General features: G+C 41.0%; 1 protein-coding gene across 4 annotated transcripts in view; it reads right to left on the bottom strand.

Moving 5' to 3' along the window:
• Positions 1 to 17,605, bottom strand: part of CYFIP1 (cytoplasmic FMR1 interacting protein 1) — a 108,413-nt gene that overhangs the window by 43,384 nt on the left and 47,424 nt on the right. For all 4 annotated transcript variants that reach the window (XM_014481660.2, XM_070360111.1, XM_070360103.1 and 1 more), the window contains exons 11-13: positions 12,331 to 12,448; positions 6,874 to 6,996; positions 5,880 to 6,005 (exon numbers count right to left, since the gene is read on the bottom strand). In XM_014481660.2, the coding sequence (XP_014337146.1) occupies positions 5,880 to 6,005; positions 6,874 to 6,996; positions 12,331 to 12,448 (367 nt within the window). The remainder of the gene's footprint in view (positions 1 to 5,879; positions 6,006 to 6,873; positions 6,997 to 12,330; positions 12,449 to 17,605) is intronic.

The following is a 17,605-nucleotide window of genomic DNA, read 5'->3' as shown; positions in this document are numbered from 1 at the left end:
CCCCCGAGCGCAGGCCCTCGCCCCCGGCCTTCTGTTTTTCTACTGTACGCCTGCATCTGTCCCTGTTTCTGGGTCTGACCCCACCGGACTACAAGTACCTGAGGGCAGGGACATATCTGCTTGGCCTGGAGCTAACAGGAGCGTTTGGTAACTGACTCAAAACACCTCTCAATCTACTAGGGTACACCTCTCTGTGAAAGACTTCCAACAAAAAAGAAAAAGATTCAGGAAAGCAAATTTGTTATTATCTGGAAAAGAAAAAAGAAATTACAAGTATGTAACCCAAATCCCATCTGTTAACAATGGCACAGTAAATTGATCTGCATAGAAAGTCAGAAGAAAATGCAGTGAACTGCTTAAAGTTCATTTTTGTGATGGTACCAGAGACAGGATTCTGCCCTCATTTCACATGCCTGTTTTCTCTGTTTGCTTGCAGGATTTATATAATGAACCCAGGCTGCTTTTCTAATGAGGAAACAAAGGGAAATTTTCTATTTAAAAAAGCAAATTCTCCAAATGAAGTTGAACTGAATTCAAGCTCACAGCAATCTAAAGGAAATCTAATCCTAAAGGAAATCAACCCTGTATATTCACTGGAAGGACTGATGCTGAAGCTCCAATATTTTGCCACCTGATGCAAAGAGCTGATTCATTGGAAAAGACGCTCATGCTGGAAAAAGTTGAGGGCAAGAAAAGAAGGGGATGACAGAGGATGAGATGGTTGGATGGCATCAATGACTCAATGATATGAGTTTGAGGAAACTCAGGGAGATAGTGATGGACAGAGAAGCCTGGCATGCTACAATTCATGGGGTTGCAAAGAGTCAGACACGACTTAGTGACTGAACAACAGTAACAACATATTCAAACAATGGAATGTAGGAAAGGTGTGCTGAAAGGTAAATCTAGAGCTTTGGCCTAAATATAATAACAACAATACTCATCACTAATTTATAAAAAGATAAAAATAACCCCCCCAAAGTAGAAGGAAATGAATATCTAAAAGCAAAAATTAATGGAACAGAAAATAAGCATATACTAGAAAGTGATCAACTAAGAAAAAGCTGTTTTATAAACAAACAAATATTCAGGAAGACTGATCAAGGGAAAAAAACAGACAAGCATTATGGATAAAGAGGGGACATTACCACACAATCCACAGATACTAAGAGATTATGAGACTGTATTAGAACAGGATAAACATACAGATTGACAGAATAGAATTAAGGTCCAGAAATAAGTCCTTATATTTATAACCAATTTGCTCTCAACAAGGGTGTGAAACAATTCGACAGGGAAATACTGTCTTTTCAACAAACGTGCGTGCGCTGTCACATCCGACTCTTTGCGACCCCGACAGATAACACTGAGGCACAACTAGACATCCTCACGCAAAAGAATCAAGCCGGACTCTCGTGTAGGAAAGGGTCATATCAGTAGGCTGGGATGAACAAGCCCTGCACATTCCCAGGAAGTCGGCCTGCGGCTGGCTCCTCGGAAACGACTCTAAGCCAATGGAATACTCAGCCCGAAGAATATGTGTCTGAGGCTTTGGGCCACTTCAATAGCAGTTTCACCACATATTTTATGCTAACAATGTGATTTATAAGAAACAGCTGTTTTTCTTCTAGGTCTACAGTCTGAGTAGCTGAGTGCTATAGCAATTGTGCTACATGCCAACTGACCCTCAATAAAAACTCTGGACACCAAGGCTCAGGTGAGCTTCCCTGGTTGGCAAAACTCTGCATCTGTGGTCACCCACCACTGCCAGGAGAAATAAACACATTCCCTGCAGCTCCAGTAAGGAGGGGGACATCTGGAATTTGCACCTGGCTTCTCCTGGACTTAACCCAGTGTCTTTTCCCTTTGTTGATTTTAATCTATGTCATTTCTCTATAATAAATCATAACCTTGAACAGAACAGCTACTTAGTTCTATGTAGCTTAGTCTAGCAAATCTAGGCTAAGGGTAGTCTTGGGGACCTCTGATATAACACCCTATCTCACAGCATTAAAAAATTAACTCAAAATGGACCATATACATTTAAAAATCTGTAAGACAAAACAAACAAACAAAAATAAACAAGACAAATCTTTGTGGCTTGGGTTAGGTGGTGATTTCTTAAGATATGACATTAAAAGCACAAGCAACCAAAGAAAAAAATTGAAAAACTGAACTTTATTAAAATGAAAGACTTTTATGCTTCAAAAGATCCCGTTAAGAAAACAAAAAGTAAATGGGAGAAAATGCTGCAAATCATATGTCTGGTAAGAACTGGTACCTAGAATATATAAAGAACTCAATAAGAAAAAGACAAATGATTCAATTAAAAAATGGGCAAAGAATCTGACAATTCTCCAAAAATATACAAACTGTCAACTGTGTCACTCAACTGTGTCAGACTCTTGCGACCTCATGGACTGTAGCCCATCCGGCTCCACTGTCCATGGAATTCTCCAGGCAAGAATACTGGAGTGGGTTGTCATTTCCCCCTCTAGGGGGATTTTCCTGACCCAGGGATCGATCCCAGGTCCCCTGCACTGGCAGGCAGATTCTCTACCACTGCACCACCTGGGGAGCCCACAAACTGTCAATAAGCACATGAAAATATGCTCAACAGCGTTAGTTGTTATAAAAATTCATATCAAAACCACAATGAGACACTACTTCACATCTAGTAGGATGGCCAGAATCAAGACAGACATCAGCAACTGGCAAGGAGTTGAGAAAGTGGACTCTCATGCACTGTTGGCAGGAATGTAAAGAAGTGTTGCCATTTTGCAAACTATCTGGTAGTTTCTCAAAACGTTAAAGGCAGAGATACCATATGACCCAGCAACTCTACTCCTAGATGTATTATCAAAAGGAAGGAAAACAAGTCCACACAAAAACCTACACACACAAGTTCATAGCAGCATTATTCATAAGTGAAAAGGTAGAACAACCCAAGTGTCTGTCAGCTAATATGGATAAATAAAATATGATATATACATACAATGGAATATTATTTGGCATGGAAAAGAATGAAACATTGATGATATATGTAGGAACCTTGAAAATATTATTAAGTGAAAGAAACCAATCACAATCACATATTGTATGAAATGCCCAGAATAAGCAAATCTACAGAGTCAGACCGCAGATTGTTAGCTGCCACGGGATGAAGGAAGGGGAAAATGAGGGGTGACTCCTAATGGGTATGAGTTTCTTTTTGAGACAACAAAAATGTTCCAAATTTGTTTGTGATTATACAATTCTGTGAGTATATCCCCTCAAAGCACTGAATTTTACACTTTAAATGGGTGAACTGTAGGTATGTGGGAAAAAGCTGTTACCAAAAAAGATGAAAACTTATCATAAAAAATCTATGTCAAAAATAAGAAAATTTAGAAAGATGCTTAGAAAAATCTTTGAAAATACAACTTACCAAACCTGATACAAGTAACAGAAAATCTGAATACTTCTATATCTCACAAAGAAACTGAAAGTTTCAGAAGCCATCCCATACAGGAAAAGCTTCACAAGTAAATGCTGGAAACCATTTAAAGAAAAAATATCTTACACAAACCACTACAGACAACAGAAAAGACGGGAGTGTCATCAACCATTTCATGAAGCCAGAATCCAAAAATTAGAATGGAAGGTTGTCAAGGTGTGGGCTAAGCACAACCTCCTCCCTAAAAGCACCTGTGAAAGGGAGTATTGGTAGTTGGTGCAGGGAACCTCACAACGGAGACACCTGGACACGCTCAGCCAAACAACCAAGGTCAACACCAGCACTGAGGAATCAATAACACTGACAGCATGGGCCTTTGATGTGATGTTATGAAAATGGCATTTCAGCTCTGTGCTCCTCCTTTGCAAAAGCTACAACCCCAATCTAATCATGAAAAACACATCAGATAAATTCCAGTTGAGGGCTATTCTAAAGACCAGCACGCCTCAAAACTGTCATGGTCATCACAAACAAGGAAAGTCTGAGACAGTGTCATGACCCAGAAGAATCAAAGGGTACATGATGACTACATGTGATGTGAGATCCTAGGATCAGAGGAAGAGTGTTATACAACAAGTGAGGATATGTGAAGAAAGCATGGTCTTTAGCTAATAATAATGTATTTACACTGGCTTATTAAAACATAACAATACTAAAATAAGATGTTAGTAATAAATGAAAAAGGGCATGGGGTATATGGGAATCCACTGTACTATCTTTGCAATTTTTCTGCAAATCTAAAAGTGTTTTAAAACCAAACATTAAAAGAAAAAAGTATTATTAAAAGCCACTCTTACTCATGAACTTCAATGCAAAAATCCATATAAAAATCTTAGCAACCTGTATCTTGCAATATATAAAAAGGATAAAATATCATGATCAAGTTGAGTTTATATCAGGAATGCAAGGCTAGCTTAATATTAAACCTGATCCAAAAAACCCTATCAACATAAATCTAGCACACTGATAGATAAAAGAATCATAAAACTATCTTAATGGATGAAAATTTTTTTATAAAACTGGCATCTATCCATGATAAAATCTCCTAGCAAGTATGGAATAGAAGGCAACTTCCCTGATTTGAGGAAGGGTAGTTACAAGGAACCTATAACAAATACATTGTATGGCGAAATGTTGAGAGCTTTCCCTTTGGGATGGGAAACAAGACATAAATGCCTGGAGTCTCCTTCTATTTAATGAGTAGGAATCCTACCCAGTCTGATTAAAAAAAAAAAATAGAAGGGGGAGAAATAAGACTGTCATTATTTCCAGATGATATGATTATATAAGTAGAAAATACAGAATAATCTATGGACAATTCATTACAATTAATAAGCTGAGTTTAGACAAGTTGGTAGATACAATGAAAACTGAAAAAAAAAATTGATTTTAAACACCAGTGATAAACATTTAGAAAAAAATAAAATAAAGCCAACAAAAGATGTGCAACAGTTTTACAGATGAAAAGAGGTATTAGAGAATCTTAAGGAATGGACAGACATATCAGATTCATGAAAGATTTAATATTATAAATTTGTTAATTCTTCCAAAAATGGTCTATAGGTTTATTCAAACCCTTATAATAAATTTTAACAGGATTCACTGGGACATAAATAGATGGTTCTAAAATGTATATGAAAATGCAAAGGGTGAGAACAGCTAAGAATTCTTGAAGAGAGAAAGATGTACTTTACAAGACACACTTAACTACTGTAATTAAGACAGAGGGATTAGGAAAGGACAGACAGATTGACCAATGGATTGGAACATGAGCAGAAACACACCTGCCTGAGTATGGTTACCTGACGCACAACAGAGGTGGCAGGCAGAGCACCTGGGAGGGTTGGAGGGGGTATTTCGGACCTAAATGTGAAAGGCAGAATAAGACATCCAGAAGACAATGTAGAAGACTATCTTCATGACCTTGGGGGTATGCAAAGATTTCTCAAACAAGGTAGGAAACGTACAGCTAAAAAACATACATTCAGAAACTAGATGGCACAGAAATTAAGACCTGCTCATCACAAGAGTCCTGAACATCATGCAGAGCTGGGGACCACACAGCTGTGAGTGGGGTTCCTCTCCCTCCAACATCCAGGTCTCAACTCGCTCCTCTTGTGTGTGCCACCAAAAAGCTGCTGAGGCTCCCAAGCTCTTCCCAGAACACGCCCTGATCTGGCTCAGGGGAGTGTCTATGCAGAGACCAGGAACCCACAACCTATTTTAATCTCTATTCTGACATTTGTGACAGATTCAAAGAGCCGCCCTACACAGACGCAACTGCATAAAACAAGTAGTTCATTCATGTTTTTGCCTTTCTTTGTAAAGCAAAGACAGTTTGAGGTCAGAATCAAAGAAGGAGAAGAAAGCAGACAAGCCGTACCTCCACCAGGGCAAACTTCTCCTCACTGGTGTAGTTGTAGCGGGTGGCACGCTCATACTCCTCAGCATTGTCAGGGCAGTCCTTGTTAGAGTACTTGTCCGTTGGGTGCACAAGTTTCCATGAATACTGGCGTGATCAAAAAAAGAGGGGCGACAGCCACAGTGAATGCAAAATGTTTACCTGCTGGTCTGACTTACAGGACTACTGCCAAAAGCTACCAAAGGTAAAAGGTCAGCCTTCTATTGTTCACTGAGTCTGAGAGTCACACACAGGCATGAGTGCTTGCATGCACACACGCACACACACAATGCATGCACACATGTGCACACGCACACTACATATGCATGCACACACAGTCCATCTCCATAAAACTGCAAAACATTCTGGAAATGTGACTTCAGTCTCAAGTAATACATCAAAAACTTAAGAAATACATCAGGTAAAATGGTCTGGATATTTTATGTGGAATATCTAAGACTATAAGCACTTTATCACCATTTCTAAAAGAATTAGCCTTTCAAACAATCAAGTACCCATCCAAATATAAAAATCCTTGTCTGAGCAAAATAAACAATGAAACAGAAAAATCTTCTGACTTATGAGTATCCAAACCTTTTTATGCATCATAAACCACTTTACTAATCCTAAACAAAAGAAACTGATGGCTAGAAATACAGAGTGTTGTTTTTAAAAAAATGAGAAGTAAAAATCATCATAACAATACAAATGTAATTCTACCAATGTGTTTTAAAAGATAAGGACCTTTAATTCTAATATATGTAAATGAAATGTACATTGAGCCATCTTAGAAACATTTAAATTAATATATACTCTTATTTCTAGTGCCAAAGATAAAAAGCTAATTTGTTTTTGATCCAATGGCCAAAGTTAAAGCAGAAAAATATAGTTTAGTCGGTTTATTGACAAGTTTAGGAAGAAAAGCACTTCTAATTAACTAGGGGGTGCATTTCCAAATAAAAGCGAGAGGGCCCACCACTTCCATCACATGAGCACTCCACTGGGACAGCAGCTGAAGACCTTGAAGAGCCAAGTCAAAGAGCTTCCGGTATTCAGCATCCGTCTTCTGAGCCTCCTGGCGGCCTGAGCCCGTGACCACCTAGAGATAATAGAGCATTAAGAGGTCACCAGTGTCCAGGAAACCACTTACCAAACCCATTCTAGGAGCCTACTCCAAATGTACACTGGCAAAAGTAGTTCTAAAAAACTAGCTATTACTTTAGTTGTGCTAGGGAATTAATTAACAACTGATACACAGAGCAAAGGAATCCAGCTCTGGAAGTAGCAAGGAGCTGAGGACCACCAGGCTGAGCCCTAGTCATGCCTCAAGACAGTGGATGCAGCTGTCCGTATCCAGACAATCAGCTGGACCCCTCAGCAGACCTCAGCATGGCTGCCCAGGGACCAAGTGGGCCTGGAGAACGGGAGCTGTGTTTGCCGGGGCCTCTAATCTGGCAGTGTACAGGACACACAGGGGAAAGAGGTCATGGCAAATGACGGCACAGAAAGTGAGGGCGGACATAGGCATGAGAAGGGGGATGTTCATGTCAACCAACTGCAGCTTATACAACTTATTTGGAGACTGGCGCACAAAAACCTGGAAAAATAAATCATTGCTGATAATGAGCAAATAGGGTAAATGTGAACAAAGACCAGCTGTTTACTGTTGAGGAATACATACTTGGCTGTTTAGGTGTGATGGAATTATGGTTATGTTTTAAGAGGGTTCTTTATTTATTAGAGACGCATGGGGAATATATTCAGAGGGAGTGCTATGTTATTTTGCAATTGCTTCACGCTAACCTGGAGGAGTAACTGAAAAGGGGTAGGTGATGAAGCCTCGTGTGGCATCTGAGGAGTCAGGACTGGTCTCTTCATTTGTGTGCTTGAAAATTTATGTAATGGAGAACTAAAACACAAATAATAAAAATGGAACCCTCCTACACTGTTGGTGGGAATGTAAGTTGGTGCAGTGACTATGGAAAACAGTATGGAGATTCCTTAAAAAAACTAAAAATAGATTTCCAAACGATCTAGCAATCCCACTCCTGGGCATATACTTGGACAAAACTGTAATTCAAAAAGATACATGCAGGGTACTTCCCTGGAAGTCCAGTGGTTGAGAGTCCGCACTTTCAATGCAGGCGGCACAGGTATAATCCCTGATCAGGGAAGATCCCACATGCCTCGCTGCATGGCAAAAAAAAGATACATGTACTCCTATGTTCACAGCAGCAGTATTCACAACAGCTAAAACATACAATTATACTACTCAGCCATAAAAAAGAACACAATGCCATTTGCATCAACATGATGCAACTAGAGGTTATCGTACTAGTGAATTAAGTCAAACAGAGAAAGACAAACACCATATGATACACTTATATGTGGAATCTAAAATATGGCACAAATGAACCTATCTACAAAACAGAAACAGGCTCTCAGACACAGAGAACAGATCTGTGATGGCCCAAGCAGGAGGTGGGTGGGCCTGGGAGTTTGGGATTAGCACGTGTAAACTATTATTTATAGGATGGATAAACAACAAGGTCCTACTGTATAGCACAGGGAACTATATTCAACATCAAGTAATAAACCATAATGGAAAAGAATATTAAAAAAGGAATGTCTGTATGTGTATAACTGAGTCACTTTGCAGTACAGCAGAGATTGGCACAGCATTGTAAATCAACCATACTTCAATTAAAAGAAGCAAGTGTGGTACTGGCATAAGGACAGACATAAAGGTCAATGGTACAGAACTGAGAGTCCAAAAATGAAGCCTCAGGATTATAATCAATTGATTCTCCTCCACCTAATTATTGAGATATTAGCATCCACCTACAATGCGGAGGACCTGGGTTCGATGGCATGGAAACCCATTCCAGTATTCTTGCCTGGAGAATTCCATGGACAGAGGAACCCAATGGACTACAGTCCATGAGGTCACAAAAAGTCAGACATGATTAAGCGACTGAGACAAGTGCATATCCTGTGAAATGACTACACAATAAGTTAACATCTACCAACTCACAGTTACAATTTTTTTTCCCTGTGATGAGAACTTTCAGGATTTACTCTCCAAGGAACTTTCAAATATATAATACCGTACTATTTAACTAGAGTCACCATGCTGCATATTACAGCCCCAGAAATTATTTATCTTATAACTGAAAGTTTGTACCTTTTGGCCGTCTTTTCTCACTTCTTTTACCTCTTGCCTCAGGCAACCACCAATCTGTTCTTTGTATTCATGAGTTTAGTTTTTCAGATGCCACATAAAAGTGATATCATACAGTATTTTTCTGTCTGACTTATTCACTTAGTGTAATCCCCTTAAGGGCCATCTATGTTGTCACAAATGGCAGGATTTCCTTATTTTGTATGACTGAATAATGTTCCATTGTGTAATATATATCACATTTTCTTTATTCATTCATTTATCTGTAGACACTTAGGCTGTTTCTTTGGTTTGAGTATCATAAATAATGTTGCAATGAACACAGAAGTGGTACAGTCAATTGATTTTTGATGAAGGTGCCTTCAGTGGAGAAAGAATAGTCTTTAAAAAACAATACTGGCAAAACTGGATATCCACATACAAAAGAATGAACTTGAACCCTTAAATTATATCATATTTAAAAAGTAACTTAAAATGGATCATAGACCTAAATATAAGAGCTAAAACTTTTACAAAACTCTTAGAAGAAAACAAGAGGTAAATCTTTGTGACTTGGGTTAGGCAACGGTTTCTTCATTATGACCAAAAGCACAAACAACCAAAGAAAAAATAGATAAAAGTGGACTACACTAGGGCTTTCCTGGTGGCTTAGCACTAAGGAGTCTGCCTGCCAATGCAGGGGACAGGAGTTTGATCCCTCGGCCAGGAGGATCCCACATGCCATAGAGCAACTAAGCCCGTGCACCATAATTTCTGAGCTTGTGCTGTAGCGCCTGGGAGCCACGGCTACAGAGCCACGTGCCAAAACTACTACAGCCTGTGTGCCCTGGCTTCTGTGCTCCACAACAAGGGAGCTCACCACAATGAGGGTGGCAGACTTGAGAGAAGCCCCGCCTACCACAGCTAGAGAAAAAGCCTGGACAGCAATGAAGACCCAGCACAGCCAAAAGCAAATAAATAAAACAAACTGGACCACATCAAAAATAAAAAAGTGTGCTTCAAAGAACATCACTGAGACAGCAAAAAGACAGAAGAACAGCAAAAAGACAGGAGATAGAACTCCAAAAGAACAGAAGAAAATATATGAAAATCACATAACAGATAACAGAATATAAGAACTCAATAGTAAAAAAAAAAAAAGGTAATGCAATTTAAAAATGGGCAAATACTTCAAGAGACATTTTTTAAAATTGGCCAACAAGTACATGGAAAAATACTCAGTTTCATTAGCCATTAAGGATATAAATCCAAACCACAACCAGGTACCACTTCACATTAACCAGGATGGTTAGAATAAAAAAAAAAACAGAAACAAGGGCTGGCGAGGATGCAGAGAAATCAGAGTCCTCATGGACTGCTGGCAAGAATGTAAAATAGTGCAGCTGCTTTGAAAACAGCTTGGCAGTTCCTCAAAATGTTCAACACGGAGTGCCATATGACTCAGCAGTTCCATTCCTAGATATCTACCTAAGAGAACTGAAAACTCACGTCCACACACTTGTACACGGATGTTCATAGCAGCATTATTCATAATGAACCAACAAAATGTGGTGTGTCCAAGCAACACAGTATTATTCTGACATAAAATTATTTTAAATAGTATAAGCCATAAAATTATTGATACAGGCTATAACATGGATGAACCTTCCAGTAGGTAAATCCATAGATAGAAAGTAGACTGCCAAGTGCCAGAAGGAAGGGGAACGGGGAGTGCCTACTAATGGGTGCAGAGTTGCTCTGGGGATGTTGACAGTGTTCAACAAGTCTGTGGTGACAGTCACACAACTCACTAAATATACTAAAAATCTTTGAACTGTATAATTTAAATGGGTGAATTGTCTGATATGTGTATTATGTCCTCATAAATCTGTTTAAAAATAAACTGAGCAAAGCTTTCAAAGGTAGATCTCTTTTCTCTTATTAAAACCATTCTCTGATTATAAGGACACTATGGCAGAACTCAGAAGGCAGACAGGAACCATGCATGCTGTGAAATGCTCCTATTTGGAAAGGCAGACATTAGCTCTCTGTGCTGTTTGAAAGCTCCTCATGAACTCAGTTTACAACTACATGAAGAAGTCCAGGGGGCTGGCCCCCGTCTCTACTCGGTCGGCCACCCACCTGTGGTCTGCAAGGAGGTAACAGGCCCTGAGGGTTTGGGCTCTCTTTCAGTCATTTTGGTTACATACTGACTAGTGCTTGTGGCTGAGAGATGCAGTGCTCATTGTCTGCAACGGGCAGAACAGCACACAGAGTTCTTCCTCCAAATGTAATGGTCCTCCTGGGAACCCCAAGGTACTACAACCTCAAAAACCAGACCTATATATGTTGCCCCAAGTCCCTAGGTCCCTCTAGACCATTTCCAGCACCCATCCATGCCACTGACCACTGCTCTGACCCTGACCTTGGTGCCTCGTCTGCTGCTGCTGCTGCTGCTAAGTCGCTTCAGTCGTGTCTGACTCTGTGCAACCCCATAGACGGCAGCCCACCAGGCTCCCCCATCCCTGGGATTCTCCAGGCAAGAACACTGGACTGGGTTGCCATTTCCTTCTCCAATGCATGAAAGTCTAGGATGTGAGAAATGACCCTCCCATTGCTGCTTTTCCTCTCTTAGACCCCTGACCCACCGACCCCATGTGAGTAACGCTGGCTTGGAGCCAGGCACGCAGCAGGTATGGGCAATGTGACTGGCCCAAACAAGGACACAGAAAACCCAGCTGCAAAGCCAGAAGGAAGTAACAAGGCCCGTGGCCCAAGAGAGAGCACTACCTCCTACACCCTTCTTCAGGCCTTTTTCTGGGCACTTGATGTATCTTCCCATCAACTTGGAAGCTCTTGTACTTCCTCCTTCTAGACAGGAAAGGGCACAAGTCAAAACCATCCCTTCTGCTCCTGATGTCTTCTACTCTCCTCTCCTTTCTCCTAGCAGTTTGGAACAATGGAACTAGACTAGAAAATGCACTTAATTCATGGTCTCAACTCAGTCATTTTTTGGGGATCACTGCTAATATTTTTCCCAAAAAAAAGAAGATGCTTTTTGTACAGCGGAACAGATCTAAACAAACTCCACTATATCATATCTGCACTGCCTCATCCGTTATAATGAGAGCTTGTTAAGTACACAGTACTTAAACTATGCTTCTCAAAGTAAATGAAGGGTGTAAAATTCAAAGTAAATTTGGGTGCAGAGAATACAAGGACCACATCAGACATGGTGTTGCCAGGTGTGCACTGCAGGCAGAAGCCACTCACCTCGCTATTGCTGTAGCGTGCCAGCTCCGAGATGAAGCGCATATGGTCCTCCCGAATCTGGACCATCTGCTCGCAGATGTTGTACTGTGGGCTGCTGCTGGAGGACGTGCAGGTCCATCTGGGGGTAAAGGGGAAACGTGCATGACCTGAGGGACACCTGGCCAAGGATACGTGCAAGGCAGGCCCACTCCCAGCCCAGCAGGCCCACTGCAGCTGAGGTCGAGGTGCAGAGCAAATGTGGCATTCTCTGCATGGTAACAGCTGGGTCTGCCTCAGCTCCGTGTCGGGTCTGTGTCTACCTTCTCATATCTGTATTCTAGAAAAGGAACTGTTAATTTCTCCTTAATCAGTAAACTACTTTCCACAAAGCTGAGAGTTGCTGGATTCAAGATACTGCATAACCTTTCCAGAGCCCCTTGACACATTACTGCACAGTTGGCAGGAACTAGTATTTCCTTATTATTCACATGTGAAAATATAAACTATAGTACAAAACAAGTCAGCCAAAGACTCAGGAACAAAAGTTATCTTTGATGGGAGAGTTGAAACTGACATAACTTGGAAATTAGACAGTGTTGCCATAACTAACTACGTGTACAACACGCCATTTCAGCAGCAAACAGATATAGTCAAGAGAGTGGGGAAAAAAGGGTATCAAAACTTAAATTGGAAAAAAAAAAGGATTAAATCTGTTGGCATTCTTGGGCAGAAAGCATGGGTCTTCGGGCTCAGAGCAGTTCCCTTGGTTTCCTCACATTCAGCACCAACTTGCACCATGTTTCTAACAAGTTCGCCCCTTTGCCAGAAGGAAAGGATGCAGATTACCAATTTTCAAGATGATCAGTACACTATCTCAAGCAGCATCACTTTTAACTTTGATTCCACTATAAGATGGCATGATGATCACAGAGGCACTGGCCAAGGCAGCTCCTTGAGTCTACAGCAGGCACACAAGGCCAGGCCCTGCACCAGGGTCCACTCTCAACACACTGGCCTTCCCTGCAGGCCCCAGACAGCATGTCCCCCTCAGGAGAGGCATATGTGTTACCAGATTTAATGGCAGATGCGTTAGGAAATAAGCTGGCACAAGAGCCAGATGCCAACATCTGCCACTTGCACCAACCCCCAGGGGCCAGACACAGGTGCTAGACTGCTGGGCTGAGCTCTTAGAGCTGACTGCTACAGGTTTAGGCATCTGCCTCAGTGGCTATGAAACACAGAAATTAACTGGTAATAATGGCCAATGACTTACACAAATCCCTGTGACTTTTAGTGACTTTACACTTACACTAAAAACAAAGTATGCAAAACTCCTTGCTTCCTGACTCTTTTATTGATTTCACCATTACTTATGCTATACAGATGACTGAGTTTGTTACAGCAGGAGGTGCACGCTGCTAACTTGTATTTAGGCATTTCTATTTATACCATGGAAATCAGTACACCCTCCAATCAGAGCCCAAGTCGATGCTGAAATGAAGAGAGGGTTCAGTTTAGTGAATGTGATTTTGAGGAAGGTCATCACATATCAGATTTAATGACAGATGTATTAGGAAATAAGCTGGCACAGAGGCTGGCAAGCTGCATACAGCACAGACCCAACGTGACCAGTTTTTATGTGCCCCCGAGCCACATAAATGGTTTTTACAGATTTAAAGAGTAATTAAAAAAAAAAGTAAAAAATAAGAATATGTGACATATGTGGCTAGAAAGACATAATATGTTTATAAATTGGCCTTCACAGAAAAAGACTGCTAACCTCTGAGTAGGCAGATTGAGGTACAACTGTATTTTTCAAAACCATGGCTGAATGGAGACCATGGATCTGGCGAAAGTCAACAGAAGCATCCTATGAGACTCAAGTGACTATGTGAAAGGTGCATTAAAAAGAATTACGTATTTACTATCACTTGTAACCATAAGCTGCAGATTCTTTATAACAGGGATTGGTCAACTGTCTTAGCACAGGCCCAGAAAGTAAGCACTTTAAAATTTGGAGGCTACACTGCCTCTGTCACATCAGCCGTAGAGCCATTATCTTAAGAAAAAAAACAAAAAACCACCTCTTTAAAAATGTAAAGACCAGTCTCAACAACTGAGACCTTGCAAAAATAAGCCTGGTCAGGTTCTGACCCTCGGGTGATAGTTCTATAACCTCTGTAAGTTGCATACAAACATCCAGCCCCTTCCCAGCAGACTGGTTGTTCAGCTTTTATCAGCACCCAGAGAATTTTATACTTCCATATATGTGACCAACACTGTCTAACAGAACTCTTTGGGATGATGAAAAAGTTCTATATCTGTGCTGACCAAAACAGTAGACCCTATCTATTCAGATCAGTTGCTCAGTCATATCCGACTCTTTGCGACCCCATGAATCACAGCACGCCAGGCATCTCTGTCCATCACCAACTCCCGGAGTTCACTGTGACTCATGTCCATCGAGTCAGTGATGCCATCCAGCCATCTCATCCTCTGTCGTCCCCTTTTCCTCTTGCTCCCAATCCCTTCCAGCATCAGAGTCTTTTCCAATGAGTCGACTCTTCGCATGAGGTGGCCAAAGTACTGGAGTTTCAGCTTAGCATCATTCCTTCCAAAGAAATCCCAGGGCTGATCTCCTTCACAATGGACTGGTTGGATCTCCTTGCAGTCCAAGGGACTCTCAAGAGTCTTCTCCAACACCCCAGTTCAAAAGCATCAATTCTTCGGCACTCAGCCTTCTTCACATTCCAACTCTCACATCCATACATGACCACTGGAAAAACCATAGCCTTGACTAGACGAACCTTTGTTGGCAAAGTAATGTCTCTGCTTTTGAATATGCTATCTAGGTTGGTCATAACTTGCTTTCCAAGGAGTAAGTGTCTTTTAATTTCATGGCTGCAGTCACCATCTGTAGTGATTTTGGAGCCCAGAAAAATAAAGTCTGACACTGTTTCCACTGTTTCCCCATCTATTTCCTATGAAGTGATGGGACCAGATGCCATGATTTTTGTTTTTTGAATGTTGAGCTTTAAGCCAACTTTTTCACTCTCCACTTTCACTTTCATCAAGAGGCTTTTGAGTTGCTCTTCACTTTCTGTCATAAGGGTGGTGTCATCTGCATATCTGAGGTCATTGATATTTCTCCCGGCAATCTTGATTCCAGCTTGTGCTTCTTCCAGCCCAGCATTTCTCATGATGTACTCTGCATATAAGTTAAATAAACACAGTGACAATATACAGCCTTGACGAACTCCTTTTCCTATTTGGAACCAGTCTGTTGTTCCATGTCCAGTTCTAACTGTTGCTTCCTGACCTGCATACAGATTTCTCAAGAGGCAGGTCAGGTGGTCTGGTGTTCCCATCTCTTTCAGAATTTTCCACAGTTCATTGTGAGCCACACAGTCAAAGGCTTTGGCATAGTCAATAAAACAGAAATAGATGCTTTTCTGGAACTTTCTTGCTTTTTCCATGATCCAGCAGATGTTGGCAATTTGATCTCTGGTTCCTCTGCCTTCTCTAAAACCAGCTTGAACATCAGGAAGTTCACAGTTCACATATTGCTGAAGCCTGGCTTGGAGAATTTTGAGCATTACTTTACTAGCGTGTGAGATGAGTGCAATTGTGCGGTAGTTTGAGCATTCTTTGGCATTGCATTTCTTTGGGACTGGAATGAAAACTGACCTTTTCCAGTCTGGTGGCCACTGCTGAGTTTTCCAAATTTGCTGGCATATTGAGTGCAGCACTTTCACAGCATCATCTTTCAGGATTTGAAATAGCTCAACTGGAATTCCATCACCTCCACTAGATTCGTTCGTAGTGATGCTTTCTAAGGCCCACTTGACTTCACATTCCAGGATGTCTGGCTCTGGGTCAGTGATCACACCATCGTGATTATCTGGGTCGTGAAGATCTTTTTTGTACAGTTCTTCTGTGTATTCTTGCCACTTCTTCTTAATATCTTCTGCTTCTGTTAGGTCCATACCATTTCTGTCCTTTATTGAGCCCATCTTTGCATGAAATGTTCCCTTGGTATCTGTGATTTTCTTGAAGAGATCCCTAGTCTTTCCCATTCTGTTGTTTTTCTCTATTTCTTTGCATTGATGGCTGAAGAAGGCTTTCTTATCTCTTCTTGCTATTCTTTGGAACTCTGCATTCAGATGTTTATATCTTTCCTTTTCTCCTTTGCTTTTCGCTTCTCTTCTTTTCACAGCTATTTGTAAGGCCTCCCCAGGCAGCCATTTTGCTTTTTTGCATTTCTTTTCCATGGGGATGGTCTTGAACCCTGTCTCCTGTACAATGTCACGAACCTCATTCCATAGTTCATCAGGCACTCTATCTATCGGATCTAGGCCCTTAAATCTATTTCTCACTTCCACTGTATAATCGTAAGGGATTTGATTTAGGTCATACCTGAATGATCTAGTGGTTTTCCCTACTTTCTTCAATTTAAGTCTGAATTTGCCAATAAGGAGTTCATGGTCTGAGCCACAGTCAGCTCCTGGTCTTGTTTTTGCTGACTGTATAGAGCTTCTCCATCTTTGGCTGCAAAGAATATAATCAATCTGATTTCAGTGTTGACCATCTGGTGATGTCCATGTATAGAGTCTTCTCTTGTGTTGTTGGAAGAGGGTGTTTGTTACGATCAGTGCATTTTCTTGGCCAAACTCTATTAGTCTTTGCCCTGCTTCATTCCATATTCCAAGGCCAAATTTGCCTGTTACTCCAGGTGTTTCTTGACTTCCTACTTTTGCATTCCAGTCCCCTATAATGAAAAGGACATCTTTTTTGGGTGTTAGTTCTAAAAGGTCTTGTAGGTCTTCATAGAACCATTCAACTTCAGCTTCTTCAGCGTTACTGGTTGGGGCATAGACTTGGATTACTGTGATATTGAATGGTTTGCCTTGGAAACGAACAGAGATCATTCTGTCGTTTTTGAGATTGCATCCAAGGACTGCATTTTGGACTCTTTTGTTGACCATGATGGCCACTCCATTTCTTCTGAGGGATTCCTGCCCGCAGTAGTAGATATAATGGTCATTGAGTTAAATTCACCCATTCCAGTCCATTTCAGTTCGCTGATTCCTAGAATGTTGACATTCACTCTTGTCATCTCTTGTTTGACCACTTCCAATTTGCCTTAATTCATGGACCTGACATTCCAGGTTCCTATGCAATATTGCTCTTTACAGCATCGGATCTTGCTTCTATCACCAGTCACATCCACAGCTGGGTATTCTTTTTGCTTTGGCTCCATCCCTTCATTCTTTTTGGAGTTATTTCTCCACTGATC

The sequence above is a fragment of the Bos mutus genome, chromosome 2 (genome assembly GCF_027580195.1).
Source record: "Bos mutus isolate GX-2022 chromosome 2, NWIPB_WYAK_1.1, whole genome shotgun sequence".
Lineage (NCBI taxonomy): Eukaryota > Metazoa > Chordata > Mammalia > Artiodactyla > Bovidae > Bos > Bos mutus.
This window is presented reverse-complemented; position numbering and strand designations above follow the sequence as displayed.